At 41.5% G+C, this 17,415-nt stretch overlaps 1 protein-coding gene across 5 annotated transcripts in view; it reads right to left on the bottom strand.

The window, feature by feature from the left end:
* Golim4 (golgi integral membrane protein 4) overlaps positions 1-14,591 on the bottom strand; it is a 90,304-nt gene extending 75,713 nt beyond the window's left edge. For 2 of the 5 annotated variants that reach the window (XM_052180346.1, XM_052180347.1), the window contains exon 1: positions 13,795-14,591. In XM_052180346.1, coding sequence (XP_052036306.1) covers positions 13,795-13,981 — 187 coding nt within the window. In that variant the 5' untranslated portion in view covers positions 13,982-14,591. The remainder of the gene's footprint in view (positions 1-13,794) is intronic. The other 3 variants (XM_052180343.1, XM_052180344.1, XM_052180345.1) reach the window with 2 other exon arrangements.
* Positions 14,592-17,415: the final 2,824 nt, after the last annotated feature.

Here is a 17,415-nt window from a genome sequence, read left to right as displayed (position 1 = left end):
AGCAAGCCCCAAGGACTCCATTGTTTCTGTCTATTCAGCTATGGGGTCACAATCCTGTATAACTGCATCTGACTTTTTAAGTGAGTGAGTACTGGGAATCTGAACTCCAGGTCATTAGACTTACACAGCAAGCACTTTATCCATTCAGCCATTTCTCTAGACTTGAAATATACCTTACTGTTTATTAAAATGCTATACTGAAATCCATTATAAAATGCAATGGATGGCTTAAAAATGCTTTTAGATAGAGGACATATCAGATATAAACCTGATAAGAATAGATAATACACTTCAGCAGCGCTGAAGGCAGACAAAGAAGAGAATATATTTGGAAAGTCCAACGGAGGTCAAATGGAAAGCAGAAACACTTATCTCACACACTCTGAGTTATGGAGATATGTTTAGGAGAAAGAAAAAAAACGATCAACTTAGAATTATATATAACTATTCAGAAAACATCAAATGACCTTTCCCCAATATGCTTTCAGGCTGAAATTTTGGTTTTGTTAAATTATGTAAGACTCTTTATAGAAAAATATTAAACTTGACTTTCAAACTAGGGCTGAGTGAACAAACCAGTCATGCAATTGGTGCTCGATTTCTTTTTCTTTTTCAAGGACAATGTGTTTACTTTATTAAATTAATATTTAAGTTTGTATTTTTCTTTAAAAATTAAAATGTATAAAAACTGAAAGCAAGAAAGTACAATACATAACTTCTTGTCTCGCACTTTAACCCTATTTAAGAGAATTCCTCTTCAGAGGTAACTACTTCTTTTTTTTTAATTAGATTTTTAATTTATTTCCCCCTCAAATGTTTTCCCCTTTCCTGTTTTCACCTCTGGAAACCCCCTAGCCCACCCTCCCTCCCTCTCTTCCATCCACCCATTCCAGGCTCCCCACCCTGACATTCCTCTACAATGCCCTAGGGCATTGAACCTTCACAGGACCAGGGGCCTCTCTTCCCATTGATATCCAACCAGGCCAGCATCAGCTACATATCCAGCTAGAGCCATGGGTCCCTCCAAGTGTACTCTTTGGTTGGTGGTTTAGTACCTGGGAGCTCTGGGAGGTCTGGTTGGTTGATATTGTTGTTCTTCCTATGGGTTGCAAACCCCTACAGCTCCTTCAATCCTTCCCCTAACTCCTCCTTTTGGGTCTGTGTGCTCAGTCCAATAGTTGGCCATGAACAACTGCCTCTGTATTTTTCAGGCCCTGGCAGAGCCTCTCAGGAGACAGCAATATCAGGCTCCTGTCATCAAGCACTTCTTGGTATCCATCATAGTGTCTGGGTTTGGTGTCTATGTGTGGGATGCGTCCCCAAGTGAGACAGTCTCTGGGTGGTCTTTGGTGCTGGTTTTCAAAGTCAAAGATGGCTTTCTAAAAGCAGCAAACTCTAAAAAGACTTTATACAACATGAGATCTTCAGTGTGGACTGTAATTCATAAGTCAGAAGCAAGTGAAAACTCTATTCAATGACCACACATGGGCCTCCTTTCCTCTCTACTAAGTGATCTAGTCACGTTTAGTTGTGGCAAATATTCGCAGGGAACCTTGAAACTTTCTAGGTGTGAGATGCCTTTCCCTTTACTGTTTACTCCAAAAGCCTATGTCCTGTACTTCACTTCACGCAGCCACACAGAGTTTTCATTTCCCAAGGTTGAATGGTTTAAACACTAACTACTTGCCCTCAAAAGTGAGATTTCAGTGTCCACGTATTGCTTATATGCTTAAAATTTAATTAAAAAACACATTTGTAGTGCATATTAAGATATTTTGATAAAACTACTATGTCAGATAATTCAAGAAATTTATTTTGCACAGTGCCTGGTGCCCACGCATAATCCCATATATACCATCCCATGATGGCTTAGGTTGTAATGATACTGCCAAATAACAAGAGCAATAATCAAATAAATTTCACATTATGCTAGCTCCTGATGGCCCTCATTTTCTGTTACCTGCATGCTATAGCCATGGTCCCCTCATTGGAAACAGAACTCAATGGTCTATTTAAAGCTAACAGAATATGGAAAAATGTTGAGGAATGGCTTCCAAGATCCGCCCTGTTATTAAAACACCTCCTCTTTCATCTTCAGTACTTGGAGGACACACAGCCAGCATCCCTGCAGGTAGCTTGAGGTGTTCTGCCTACAGGGAACCCTCATTCAGGTACAAACAAAGTTTTGACTATGTCACAGGGAAGAATTTCAGGACAAATCCGAGAGAAGGATGAATGAAGTTACCAAGCTTTTCGAGCAGAAATAAGGGATCGTACATGGTTTAGACTGAAGGACCAGCACTGAGCAACTGATGTACACAGGAAAGGACAGTGTGCACTCCAGTGTAACTCCGTGCTTCTTAAGAGTGCCACATATAGACTCCTTTACAATAGCATCTATGTGACTCTGGCTTAAGTTAACATTGCACAAAGGTGAAATCCTAACTACAGCTTAAATAATGAGTGAAGTTCAGAAATTAAGTACAAAAATGTGAAGGAGTTTAATTATTTCTCACAATGTGTTTGCTTTGGGTAAATGTGGTTTCATGAGGCACATTGCTTAGAATGACGGATGGGAGAGGTGTGTGGATATGGTTTCACTTAGAAGTCACAGGCATTCTAGTTCTAAACAAGTTCTTCTGCTGTTTACAACATCCTGGTTGGAGGTGTCTCTTGTAACAGGGAACATTATGTCTGTAAGAAATAATCTAAACATTATTTCTGACTTTGTTGGGTATAAGGAAGTTTCTGACCCTCAGCCAGCAGGAAACAAAAACGAGAATCCAAGGTAAAGAGTTTCCCTTTCTTCTGTGTACCCTTAATTTTGCCTTTCTTTTCGCCATACCATACATATCCTGGGTCGCTCAGATTTCTCTCCCACTATTATGTTTTAAGATAGCCCTGGGAATAGGCCTGGATGAGCACTAGACTGGAAGAGAATCTTCCAAGGCCTTCTGGAAAACCCAAGTAAACGCTGAAGCAGGCCTCAGTTCCAGTGAAGTTCTGAGATGACTCAAGTCCCACCTAACACAGCTGCTGCAGCTCAGTCCCTCACTGACTTTCTATCTTTTGGAGCCAATTTAGTTTGTGGGTGATGTGCTTTACAAAAAAATAATTCAGGTTTTAGAAGAGGGTGCTACCATCAAAATCTAACGGCAAGAGACTGGACATGATGGGGCACACCTTTGAGTACAGCATCTGGGAGGCAGAAGCCAGAGATTGAGTTCAATCTGGTCTTCACAGTGAGTTCCAGGCTAGAGAGGCCTATACTGTAAGATCCTTCCTCAAAAATAAAGTAAATAAAAATGTGAGAATGTGGTTAGAGCTGTATATGTTAAAAAGAGTGCTAGTTTGGAGCACATGGTTTAGAGAAGTTTGAAGTTTAAGACGATCTATGGATGGATAGATGGATGGATGGATAGAGTTGGATGGATGGAGAGAGGTTTTAAAAAGGTAGGAAAATGCTGACTGGAATATAGAAATGATATAGCACAGAAATTTCATCACTGCCCACATTTCCATGTAGCTATGTGATCCACTGTCTCCTGCAGGTATATTGACAGTAACAATTTCCAAATGAGTTGAGTGATCCAATTAAAGAGATTTCCTAGAAAAAAAAATACTGACAATATCACCATGTTTCCTTTATTGTAGTATGAGATGTAGTATGTAGTAGGAAAAAGATGGATAGCTAATAAAAGAAACCCATGACTTGATGGGTTGGAGGCTTTCAGTCTCTCTAGACAGCCACATAATTATAAAATAAATACAATGGCATCATGGTTGGAGATATGTCTCAGTGGTCAAGTGTTGGGTTCCATAGCTGCCTGCAGCTATTGCGAAGTGGGTTTCTGGAACAGAAGCTGAGGGATAAATGTTTGTTCTTTCAGAAGGCCCAGGTTTGGTTCCTAACTCGCATATGGCAGCTCGAAGCAATCTTTATCTCCCATTCTACTGGATATGACACACTTTCCTGATCCCTAGGGCTCCATCACACATGTCGTGTATTTGCACACACTATGGACACCTCCCCGACACACACCGAAATGAATAAATATTTTTTTTTGAAAGACAAGACCAGAAAACAAGGTCATACAATGACTCTACAGGAAATGCATGACATCATTAGATACAATCCCAGCTTGTAGCTATGAAATCTTTCTGTTAAAGCCATGGAAAAGTTGAAAACAAACAAACAAACAAAAGAATGCCACACGAAAGGGCCTCCAAAGCCTATCACAGATCCTTTCAACCAAAGTGTAAGTAATTTGGATGATATTCTTCACAGAAGTTTGAGTCTTAAGAGGTTTCATGGTCTATCGATGAGCTTAAAGAAAAGGCAGACATTTAAGAGATCTGTCACTCATCTGTCCCAGTGTGTATACAAAGCAGAGGACTCCTTTCTAGAGGCTGAGTGAATGGCACAGGCCCAAATAGACACAATCTACAGAGTGTCGCAGGAAACCCCCAAACTCTTTGAGAAGATTTTTATCAGAATACGGCCAGCTTGGGCCAAAGGGATAAGAGAGGAGAAAATAAGAAGAGACTGTAGACCCACCACACTCTACTGGCAAAGGCTATAGAAAAGACAGAGCCACAAGTGTGTACAGGATTCATGACTTCAGGAATATAACCAAGAGCCACAGGGTACAAAGGACCTGGAGAGTGACCTAGAGGGCCTGGGGACCCAGCGAAGTATCTGTGCTCGGATTTCAGAGTTGCTGGGGATCACTGACTTCCTCATGCCTTTCTTCCACTGATTTTTCAGAATGCAAACATCTTCCTGCCTCCTTCCTGTCTTGTGTAGGTTGATGGTGTTAAGAATTGATCTTTGTTTGTTTGTTTTTTTTTTCCTTTAGGTTTGAAGCTCCAAAGAAGAGGAGTAAATGTGAAGTTACACTGAAGAAACTGTATCAAAGGACACCAAAGGAGTCTCATCCACAGAGACTGATCTTGGATTTCTGAATTTTGGGCCATAACTTTTTTAAAGACAAATACAGTATTGACATCTGACCTCTATAATTCATACAATAAGAAGGATTGTTTTGCAGAAGTTGAATACATGGCGCACTTGCTTGAATAAAAGTGATTCTTGACTTCAATATCACTTACTTTGCTTTGAACCATCATCAGGACCTCTAACTTCAAGTCTATTAAACATTCTCTCTCAATGTGGATGAAAAGCTTGAGCAACTGGATATTTGACTCAGTTTGCAACATTCATGAAGACCAGTGTTTAATCCCCAAACCCATGCAAGCAAACCAGGCAAGGATGAGATGCCTCAGAGGGTGAAGATGCCAGGCGCAGAAGCAGAAGGTACTGAGTTGGATTCTCCAGAATCCACATGAAGCCAGATGCTGTAGCTCACATCTGTATTCCCAGTGTTCTTATTGGTGAGAAAAGAGACAGAAACAGGAGACTCCCTAGAAGTCTGGTGGCCAGCAAGCTTAGTGTAAGAGATAAAACAAGAGAAACTGTCTAAACAAGATAGAAGTTACAGACTGACACCCAGGGTTGTCCTGTGACCTGTCCTTGCACACTCTGGTATGTGTGTCCCTGCACTCAGAGATGAAAGTATACGTAGACACACATCATTCCCATATATCACACATATGTACACACACACACACACACACATGAACTTTTTTAAAGACAAATACAGTATTGACATCTGACCTCTATATACAGGCACAGGCATGTGCACATTTACCCTTCCAACACAATATAAACAAAACCAAAACTGCTGAGTAGTTGAATCAGTATCACTGAAACTATGTTTATAACATAAAATCTCCATAATGTAAACATGATAAATTGCTGCATTCAAAGTTAAGTAACCAAATAATTATCATCTGTCCAACTGTAATCTGCTTATATTTATTTTACCATTGCACCTACACTTAAAAGATCTTATAAGCGATGTCAAAGCTCTCTTGAAGACCACTATTTATGAAAGGTTTTGTGGTTCATAACAAAAACTTCAATTAAACACACACACACACACACGTTAAATGAAATGAAAGCTAGAAGATGGAGTATTTGACTCCACTAAAATGATTCTGATTTTTTGATTCACTTATCCTCAAATGAAAGCAAATTATATCATTCAATGCTTCACAATGACACTGCAACTTTCAGGGTCCCACTCAGTGCCACACTGAGTCATTCCATGTGTGAAAAATAGTTAAAGCAGTATTTTCTAAATGTTAGACCATCACAAGGCAATTTATCTCATAGGCTTGTCCCTCTAGGCTGTGAGGCCATTTAGCGAAGGCTTATTAGTGACGAGCAGTGTCAGGCAGACAGGTTTTCAGTCTAAGCATTCATGGGCCAATGAAAACAAAGACCATAAACATTTCACTCGGAAGCATACAGCATTGCTTAAAAATAGCAGTACTATTATCGTGGAAACTGAAAGGGGGCTGCTCGTCCCCTTCAGGGAGCACAGGCCAATGAACAATGCTGCCCTTCTCAGTGCAAAATGGTATGTGGCTCTGGGCTCAGCTGGAATGACATGGTGAAGAAATTCTCCATCTCAAAATGTAGTGAATTACAAAATTGGGTGTTCCCACCAGATCTTACCAGTTAGTACATTCCTAGACCTCAAGCCTGCAGACCTCATCACCTGAGTTCTCACCAGGCCAGTCAACACCTGTCAAGTAAGGAGCGTTGCCAAGTGCTTCTCTTCCCCCTACAACAGGCTTCTGAAAAGAAAACTTTACTCACTGCCTTGTAAACAGAAAGGGTGATATGTACTACCTTAATGAATGACAATGGATCGTTTAATGAGACTACAGATCATAAAACAAATCTACATTGTTTGCCTGAAGTTGTATTTTTATGAAATAGTTGTGGAAGGAGTCTAACATCAAACCAAGAGTTTCTCTTTGACTTGTCAAGAAAGCCTTGAATAGGGATCATAAGTTTTGTGCCATGTTATTTGTCATTATTTCAGGTAGCACCTGCTTCATGGAAAAATCAGCTTTGTCACATAGCAGCTCATGCCTGAAACGCTGACATTCTGTTTCAGACAGTGACACTTCTTGCTTCTTAGTGTAATTTTTATTGGAATCCTCATAGTCTAATTACTTACTTCTTAGTCTAATTTTTATTCAAATCCTCTTCTGAATCTGACTTTCTCAGAACACATTTATGTCATTATGAGAAGCACTAAGCTCATGGAAGAAGCAACCCAGACAGGAAGTCACATTCAGGTTCCACACTGTGTTTCAAGAGATACCATCTTGACATGGCAAAGTGTTTACTCCTATAAACCCCATGCTGCTCCTTGAGTCTGAAGTAGTGCTCAACAGGATACCTTGGCATCGTGAGCTCTCAATAAAGGTTATTAAATATCATTTGTTGTGGAAATAGAGTCCAAAAGTCTACCAGAACAATTTTACTCTCAGAAGAAAAGAGGTTTACCATTCTTCTTTGACCATGTGATAGACACACAAAACTGTCACTTTAAACAAGTCTATGAATCCCACATACCACCTAGCAGTAAAAGTCACAAATACACTTTCTCCTCCATGATAGAACACAATTTGGTCTAAATGAAAAGTTACAACTCTAAGTTTCTCTTGCATAGGAAGTTGTTATGTATTTGTCTTCCCTAAAATAGGATCAAAGAAAGAAGAAGGAAGGAATGAAGGAAGGAAGGAAGAAAGGCAGGAGTGGGAGGGAGAGAGGAAGAGAGAGAGAAGGAGGGAGGGAGGGAGGGAAGAATGGAAGGGGGTAGGGAAGGAAAGAAAGAAAGAAAGAAAGAAAGAAAGAAAGAAAGAAAGAAAGAAAGAAAGAAAGAAAGAAAGAAAGAGGAAGGAAGGAAGGAAGGAAGGAGGAGTGAGTGAGGGAAGAAAGAAAGAAAGAGAAAGAGGAAGGAAGGAAGGAAGAAAGAAAGAGAGGGAGGGGAAGAGAGAGAGAGAAAGAAAGAAAAGAAAGAAAAAAGATGAAATAAAAAAAGTAAGATAACAAGAGGGCCATAAGTTTCATCAAAACTGGAAACCAGGCTCTAAAACTGTTCCATTTAAACTTGGAGTAGTCACACCAAATACATATAATAAGAGGCATCCCAGTGAGAAGAAGCCCAATGCACCCAGCAGCCACTTCCCAGTGTCCTAGTGAACTGACTACCTAATGTTCTGGACTCATGTGAGTCCTACTAGAGCAGCCTTCCTATCACCTTTGACCTCAAAGCCTACTCCCCCTTCTCCATTTTCTGTGGCTCTCCTGCATCCCCCCCCGCCCCCCGCTTTTTCTTTCTTTTTTTAAGAACATGAAGTTCTAAGCAAGAATGATAATGCAGAACACTCACCAGCCACTACTGATCCCTTCCCAGACTCTCCCCTACTATAGCTCCTCTCAACACTCTGATTTTTTGTCCACTTCACATTCAATTCATCTTCAGTCCTCATTTCCCTGACTCTGGGATTCTTTCATCCTGTGTCTAGGGAACAATGTTTTTTTCACAAAGACAGGACAACTAAGCAAGTGAAGGTGAAGCTTCCTATCTCTCTGAAGCTCACACTAGAGGTCTCTGATGCCTGAACGATTTTGACATACTCAACCAGCACTTCCCTTATCACAGAGTGGTAATGGCTGATGCAGCATTCATAGATGGCTGTGGATTCTTGAACCCATCACTTACACGGGACAGAAATCTTTACTGAGAGTATTTATAAGGTTATATCACTTAATTAGGGAATGAATTTTATATGTTAAAATATAAACATCTACTAATTGCCTTCCTTGTTGCTGTAACAAGACTTCACAGACACAACATAAAGGAGGGGGGATTTATTAGTCTCACAGTTAGGGGGAGCACAGTCCATTGAATTCAGGTAGGCATGGTAATGGATAGTGAGACTGGGACTCCTCATACTCCACAAATCATAGAATTCACCTGAAATCAGAGGGAGCTATACCTTCATCCATTCCACATATTGACCCAGTCTAGTTAGATGCCACTTCCTAGAAATTTCATAATCTTCTAACAACAGTACTACCATCTGACAATCAACTGGCCAAACATATAGGCCCAAGAGGCAACTTTCACACTTAAGCCACACCAGTATTTTTAAATAAGTATCTCTTTGTAAGTGTATGATTACATATTAATACAGATGGCTATTTGAAGTCAATGTTTAAATGATGTTACAATCTTAACTTGGCACACAGAAACTACTGTACCTACAAAAAACACTGTCCATTTTTGCACACCTGAAGCACAGAAGCCTCCAAAGTTAATCTAAATGCAAGTTCCATCATCTTGTATAACACACTAGATGTTGGGCCACATGGAAACCTATAAGGCAAGTATCCTGAAATCTAAATGAGACGCAACAGTGCCAGGAGAGGTTAACTAACTTTACATCTAAGATCACCCAGCCAGGAAAAAGCACAACAGATTGATGCCCTCTCCTTCACCAGCCAGTATCAAGGACTACTATTGCACTGTCTCTCAGTAAGTGTACCGTATCTCTTTATACACCCGCTGTTGCTGAGTACCAGTTATACTCCAGAGGAAAGAGGAAGGACATTAAAGAGCCTGAGCTTGAACTGAAAAACTTTTGTTTTAAAGCAAATTAGGAGCTTTAGAAAACAGAAAGGCCATAGCACAATACCTTCCTGGTCAGAATAGGCTGTTGTCCTGTGGCAGCAAACCTGAGTAACATATAGGGCTTTTACATAAAACTCCTTTCTTCTAAATAATTACAGCACACTTGTTTGAATTTAGAGCATATAAAACATTGTATAACTCTTCTTCAGTGGTCTGTGGTCATCAGTGTCAGAACAGGGAACAGGGTTTCCAGAGAGCATACTTAATATTCTTCAATGTGTGCTAGCTCCGTCTTATTCCAGATCTTCGTACACCATCACTAGCTCAGAAGAAGCTGCACACTTCTCCTAATCTACTGTGATTCAGAGCAGTTAATCAGTAACCAAACTCTAATTCTATGCTTAAGTTGTCAAGGAAGAGCCTTTCCTTGTCCAGGGTAAAGTGCACCGGCTAATGGCAGTTTATGTATTTTCCTGATGCTTGCTTAGAAACAGAGAAGGGTGTATAACTATACAAGGAACGTAGCCAGTCTCAACACTGAGCCTAGGACCAAGCTGGGAGAAGAAAAGGTATAGATTTTCAATCTCAAGGGAGGAGCCAGATGATCACACAGCCCTACTGTATTCTATGTTTGCACAAGGGTACTGTGGGTATTATTTTAGTTCATACTTAGAGCAACCCTGATAAAATGAGTCACTCTAATCTCCATTTTATAAATAAGAAAAATTAGGCCCGACTTCACACAAAAAGTTGCAGAACTAGAATTTAAAACACAGTCCAGAAACCAGTCTGCTTTTAATCACATACCCAGAATAAGAGATGAAAACACCCTTGAGGCCAAGCATGTAAAGAGGATGTTTGAAGTGGCTTAGCCTTAAGATTAGAGAGCCCTCGTTCTTAACCATGGCTGCTCCTGAAATCACCTAGGGAGCAGTAAAGATTGTTGGTTGAGCCTGGGTTCCACCCCCACAGATGGGATTTAATTGATGTGGGAGCTGCAAGGTGCTCCGAATGGGCAGTCTCACCAGAGGCAGGCTGCTTGCAGAACAGGATCGCATGTGGCTTGCTTGAAAGCAGCAAGAGAAAACGTTCAAATGTTAAATAAACACTGCACAGGACAAAGGTTGGTTTAACTGCTGCCAGGAGCATGTGATCTCTGCACTAGTCTTTGGCATACTTAAGGTTCTGGTATGGGAGCTAGATATATAGATTATTGATATATTAAGATAGACAGACCTTTATATATATATATATATATATATATATATATATATATATATATATATATATATATATGTGTGTGTGTGTGTGTAATTATTGATAGAAGACAGATGATAGATGATTGAAAGATAGACAGAGACAGACAGATAAGATTCATAGCTATATAGATAGACACACAGATGCAGAAGATGTTGTCATGGATTTTTGGGGAGAAGGTCATCTGGTCATGGACCTTTCCATGTCATTCTCCAGCTCCAATTATGAGACTATTGTACAAAAAGAGTAACCTCCATTTGAAGGACCCTGGAGTACACAGTCTATTCTTCAAATGAAGATAGCTTAACTATGCGCACTTAACACATGCGAACCACATGGTTCAGATACAGTTACTTTGACTTTTTCAAGAGTCATGTTTTAGAAGGCCACTCAAAATTAACTCTGACCTTTATTCAGGTCAAGAGATCTATCTCACTTAACTAAGCAAGTCTTAAACAATGGTGAGAGGGACAGAGAGAAGGAGGGAGGGAGAGTTTCAGGAGGAGGTAGGCCTGCAGACCTACACTTTGCTTTATATCCCTATGACTGTGGAGGAGAGACTGGCAGATACCCAAAGCCAGCCAGCCTAGATAAATCAATAACCCTCAGGTTCAGTGAAAGATGCCATCTCAAAATGTAAAGGTGAAGAGAAAATGAGAAGAGACACAAGGCATCAGTCTAGACTTCTGCACTCATGAACACCCACACGTAGACATATGCATCAAAAACAAGCAAATGAATAAATAATTAAAAAAAAAAGAATGAAATCAAACACTCTGAAAGCTCTCTATGAAGGTGGTGTGTGGCACCACAGGGTAAAATACCATCTGTCCTGGGGAAGGAAAAATAAAGCTGCATGCCCTCAGAAAATATTCCTTATTAAACAGAGTGCAGACGTGAGCATGAGTGTTGCTAAGGGCAAGCCTGAAGGCTTTTTTGAAAATAAGCAGAAACTTTAGCCAGCTTGTGAACCAATTCTTCCTACACAATCATTGGGACTATTGCAAGGCCAAAGCAACAGTTAAGTAACATTTCAGGGGTTCAGTAGACTATGGGTCAACAGCCCAGCCCAGCAAGTGCTTGCTTGCTATGCAACAAGCTTAAGGACCTCAGTTTGGATCCCCAGGACCCGTGTAAGAACCCAGGTCCCAGGTATCCAGGTATGGTGGTGTGTGCCTGCACTCTGGGTGCTGCGTGGTGCGTGGTGAAAAGAACACATTCTTGGAGCTCACTGGCTAGACAGTCTGGCTGAATCAGTGAGATCAAAGCTTGAATTGAGTGACCCTGTCTCAAGAAATAAGGTGGAGAGCGAAAAACAAACACTGATCATAACAACACACACACCCCAAGTGTCAGCTGATTAGTCAACCTAGCCAAAACTGGTACTCAAGGCTCCGTTAGGGACCCTGTCTCAGGAGAAACAGAAGGATTAGATAAAGGAAGAAAAACTCTGGCCCTCACATGTGCACACAGGCAAGTCAACACATACACACACACTATACACACACATACACACACACACACACACACATACACACACACACAGAAACTCATGTAGAAGGCATTGATGATTTTCTAAATAAATAAGCAAGTCTCTACCCTTCTCATACCAACAACTCATAGGTAAATTTCCACACTTTAAACTTTTTCTTTTAAATATGAAACTATCAAAAACAAGCCTTCCCTTTGAAGGAAGCCCAGCCACATATTTTCATTGGCTGGAGCCATGCAGCACCAAAGGAGCTAAAAATACTTTCTTTTCTTCTAAGTTAGGACGAACAAATCAGACCAAGCAAATAATTGCATATCATTTTCTCCCATCTTAAATGCCTTACTGGAAGATGCTCTGAATAGCTGGATCAAAGCAAAGAGATCTGTTTTCTATTTGTATACACTTCCACTGTCAGAAATACCCCTCCTTCAGCTTATTTCTGCCCAGGATGATTCAATAAGCTATATTTACATTCACAACAAGGATGGTCAGCATTTAGGTAGGACTTTTTATTTCTCACTTGCTTTGTATTCAAGAGAGAGAGCTTCGTGAGTGTTGAAAACAAACCAGCCAGACAGGCAAAAATCATTCATAAAAATACATACAACAAGTATGTCCTTAACGGAACCACAAAGTGTTTGCATGCACTCACACATGAATCATCTGGACCGTAGAAACTCACAATGTGATTCTTAAAATGAAAGGATACAAGCTGCGAACATCTTGTACAAGTTGAGTCTCCCATGACTGGCAAAGTGAGATTTTATGTTTCCTCTTTAACTTCTCAACGTTAACTCTAAAACACACATGTGTATTCCTGAATACACACGTGCACACACAGGGTTCTACAGATGAGCTAAATAAAGGCTTCCCCAGGAAGGCAAGCCTTTAAAAAACAATCATTTGTAGGATAATCAGTAATCAAGTGGTATGGACTTTTCCTTCACATCCACCATTTCTCAAGTTAACTACTAAATGAACATACATAACAAGAGCAGTAACACAAGCTTGCAGGTTCCATTCACAAGCCACTAGTGTATATAGCCTTTTGGGTTTTTTTTTTTTTTTTTTTCTTGAAAATGAACACCGGTTAGGAAATGTCTGTGTAACTCTTTATGTCTACAAACCAAGTCTTGCCTCTTGGGAAAGGATTGGCAGATGTAGCAAAGGGCTGTTTGCCTAGATTGCAGCTGGGCCTTTGACAAGTGCTTCGGGTAAAAGACTCGTGTTGTATGTGCCCACCAAACGCCAGGCAGGACTGTGCGCTGGTTCTGTGGATTCCAAAGACAACTCCTGGGAGGAATCAGGAAAACTGGGATATTATCTCCCCACACACGCTCAGAAGCCAACATCCCCAGGGCGGCTCCCTCAGATGCCCCAGGAGGTCAATAGGTGGTACCTGCAAAGCCAACTGTACACCAAGCTACTTTTTCAGCCCCAGCACCAGCTCAGAGAGAAGTTGGCCGCGCTTCCCCTTAACTGTACCTTGCAATTGGGCAGAGAGTGAGTCCTGGTGCTGCTGGTACTTGAGCGCCACCGCCTCGGCTTTGCGCAGCTGTGTCTGCAGTTCCAAGTAGAGCATCGCGCCATAGAGGAAGCCGAAGACCACGGTGAGGAGCAGCAGCGTCTGGAAGATCCGCTTCTGCTTTCGGGAGCACATCCCGTTTCCCATAGTCCCTCCTGCGCCCCGCGCTGCGGCGGCGGGAGCCGTCGTGTCCTCAGTCGGTCCTCGGCCGCGTCGGACAGCTCAGAAGCAGCCACGGCGAGAAGTAGCTGCACTGGGCATGAGCTGCAGACGCGAGACACAAAAGCGGGACCAGAGAGGAAGGGGCAGCCGCTCAGCCCCAGCGAGCAGCGGGGCGCCAGGTCATCGACACCACCCCAGCAGCTACCAAACTTCTGTGGTGTCCGATCTCCGCGAGTGGCTGGACCCGCGTGGAGTCCCTTTGCATACTTCAGAGCCCGCTACCCTTGCTACGGGTACCGCGCGCAGCCGGCTGGCTCGGTTTTCCCTACTCCCCACTTTTTGGCCTCACTGTCCCCACCCCTTGCGCCGGCTCCCACTGCTGGACTTTGTCGCCGCCACTAGTAGGGGACGCGCGCCCAACAAAGGGACTTGGCTCCTAGCAGGGACCCCTAGCACGTCCTTCGGGTATGGTGAAGAGATGGGGACTGGTTGGTCTGGTCAGGTTAAGGGGGGCGGTGGGCCGGTGTCACTGATCTGGAAGCTCCAGCCGCCCGCCACCTCCCACCCAACTTACGTGTCACCCACGGCCCCGCTATCATGGCCAACGGGATTCCGGGAGGAAGTCCCACTCGGGCTCCCCGCTCATTGGACCCGCGTGAGCCTCCGCTCCCTCCTTTCGGAGAGCTAATGCTGGGCTCCATTGGACGCCAGCTTTGTCCGTCCCGCCCCGGGCCGCGCCTTCCCTCTCAGCTCGGGGCAGGCTCTGAGCTCCGTGGGCCGCGGCCGCCTGGCGCCTGGGTGCGCCCACGTGGAGCCCGGATGGGTGCGGAGAGGCGGAGGAGCTGGGTTGGGAGTGCTAGGGACTTGTCCTGGCCTGAGGCTTGGTGATCATTGCGCACGTGTGCGCATGTGTATGCATGTATGTCCTAGCACTTGGAATGCACGTGGAATGAGAGTACAGCGCTTATGCACACCAACAACCGCAAAGCAGCCATGCATGCACTCTGCTTAGCCTTGCTCATTTCTTACCCTACATAATGAGCTCAGCTTCCGGACACTATGTTCTTTGGACATTCTCTCAAGGGCTGCCTACTGAGTCTTGTCTCATTAGAGCCACTAGGCTACATGCAAGCTTAACCAAAGATGGTAGAAAGTAAACCCGGACCCTGAAGCTCACTTGACTGTCTACATGGGGTGGGGAAATCACTTTGTTGGCAGAGGGAAAGAAATGATCTCATGTTTCCTCTGGCTGCAAATGGAATAATTTAAAAAACAAATCTTACAGGCTGAAATGAGTGTGCATTCATTTTGCTATGTGTATTTCTCTTAATGGTGGCAGAGAAACATCAGTTACATTTTTAAATTGCATTTTCAAGGCCAACAAAACCCACTACGTTTAACAAAAAGTTAGACAAGTATAATAACGCCAAACCACTTCAAAGAAATGCACAGTGCATTTGTTTCTTCAATGTAATAAGGGTGTGTATGGAATTGAGGTTATGCATAAATGATAATTTTGTTTCTTTTCTTGACCTGAATTCTAAGAGAAATAAATTATTTCTGAAAAGTATCACCTGTATAGTGGCATTTACTACATTCTGCATAATACATTCTATCATATTTTTTGTGATATCCTGCCTGGGTTTTAATCATCACCATTAATTATGCAGAGTGAGTGCTTTAAATAAAGGAAATGTGCTTAAACAAGATTTATTTTCAAGGCAGTCCCTGTGCTGAATGTTTTTAGGTTAGCCTTGAGGTCACAGGTTACCAAGAACCACACAGGCAGACTGGGGCATTTCTTCCTCTCACTCTGAAACATAAGCGAGACTGGTGGTCTATGCACTTACCTAATAAAAATCACATTATATTGTTCCAAATGCTCTTACACTGAATCTTAGTCAGGACATTCGAGTTCCATGTTGGAAACAAAGAATCTAAATTTGACCAATATGACCATAATAGTTGTAGTCCCTTCTGGGTCTTGTAAAAAGACACTTGCTCATAAAAGGAGAATCTATCAGAATCTTACCCTTTCCATCTTTTCTTTCTGTAGAAAACAAATCACTACTCCAATTAAGCATATAATCAAAGTGTGAACCTATGCCAGACCTGGTGGTACAACCTGTAATCCCAGCTGCATGGGAGGGAGATTGGGGCAACAAGATTCCAGGATCAGAATGGGCAATGTAGAGAGACCTTGTCTCAAATCAAAAGTCAATACTTACCTAGAATGTAGGCTTGATCCTCAGTGGCAGAAAAAAGAAAGAATGCTTAATTTAAAAGGAAAGTGGTCTAAAGCAGCTCAGTTTTGTTCCCTGGTAATGGTGTAACTCCCATAGTCTCCAGTCTTGTGGAATTCACCATCATTTCCTCTTTCTGTCTTACTCACAGAAATTGGGAGAAATTAGTGGGATTTCTTTAGAATTCCTCAGAACTAAATTTTCTCATAAGCTGTGCAAAATCTCTGATGAAATTCTCTAAGGAAATGAATTTTTCAGCAATAATCTTAGCCTATACTTGGATATGTAATTATTCTGGACACACACACACACACACAGCACTGGGCTGTACAGAACAGGGAGGATGGAAAGACTGCTCAGAAAATACACAAGACATGGTATTCTATTGTATTTCCAACTTCTGAAAATTTATGTGTTTCCTGAATTCATGATTCCTATTTTAAACCTTTTGATTTGATAGCAACAATTTCATTCCAATTTTAACTTAAATTCTTCTTTGCCTGAAGCAGACAGCTGATTCTACAGAATATAATAAAGGCCATAAAACAGAACTCAATATTTTAGTCATAAAAGTTGAAAGACTTATTCATTATTTCAAATTCAAGAAGGGTTTGCAGAAGTACATAAAAATCATTAATGGCAGTGTCTTTATAATATTACATTTTCGAGGTGACCAATGCCTCTAGATTCTTGAATATACAAGTACAAAACTTTTGAGCAGCCAACATGGGAGGCATCCAGAGCCTAAAAATTAAATTTGCATAGTGATGCCTTTGGGTAGAGTTTATAATATATGAGCTTCTTTCACTAGTCTTGGAAGGTCTATTGTTGGTTGTATTTTATTTTTGTTTCTTTATTGCTTAAAAGTACTTCATAAATAAATATCTATCCATCATATGTATTTACAATGCAAGCATACAGTTTGGAAGTTGCAAGTACTAAAGAATTTTCCCTATTTAGTATTCAGTTTCTAAGTCAAGAAAAAGGCAATCAGAACCTTACACATGAGAAGCATTAAAGTAGTATTTGAGAATTTTAGCATGTTCTCTAGCTTAAATGAATGAGGTTCAGCTATACTTATATTCCAAAGAGGAAAGGTTAAAAAAAACAGATTTGAAAAAGGCAGCTGATGCATAATTTGAAACAATCTAATGTATAGAAATATAGAATAAATAA

This window comes from Apodemus sylvaticus, chromosome 4, assembly GCF_947179515.1.
Source record: "Apodemus sylvaticus chromosome 4, mApoSyl1.1, whole genome shotgun sequence".
Taxonomy (NCBI): domain Eukaryota; kingdom Metazoa; phylum Chordata; class Mammalia; order Rodentia; family Muridae; genus Apodemus; species Apodemus sylvaticus.
Note: the sequence above shows the minus strand (reverse complement) of the source record. Positions and strands in the feature narration are given on the sequence as shown.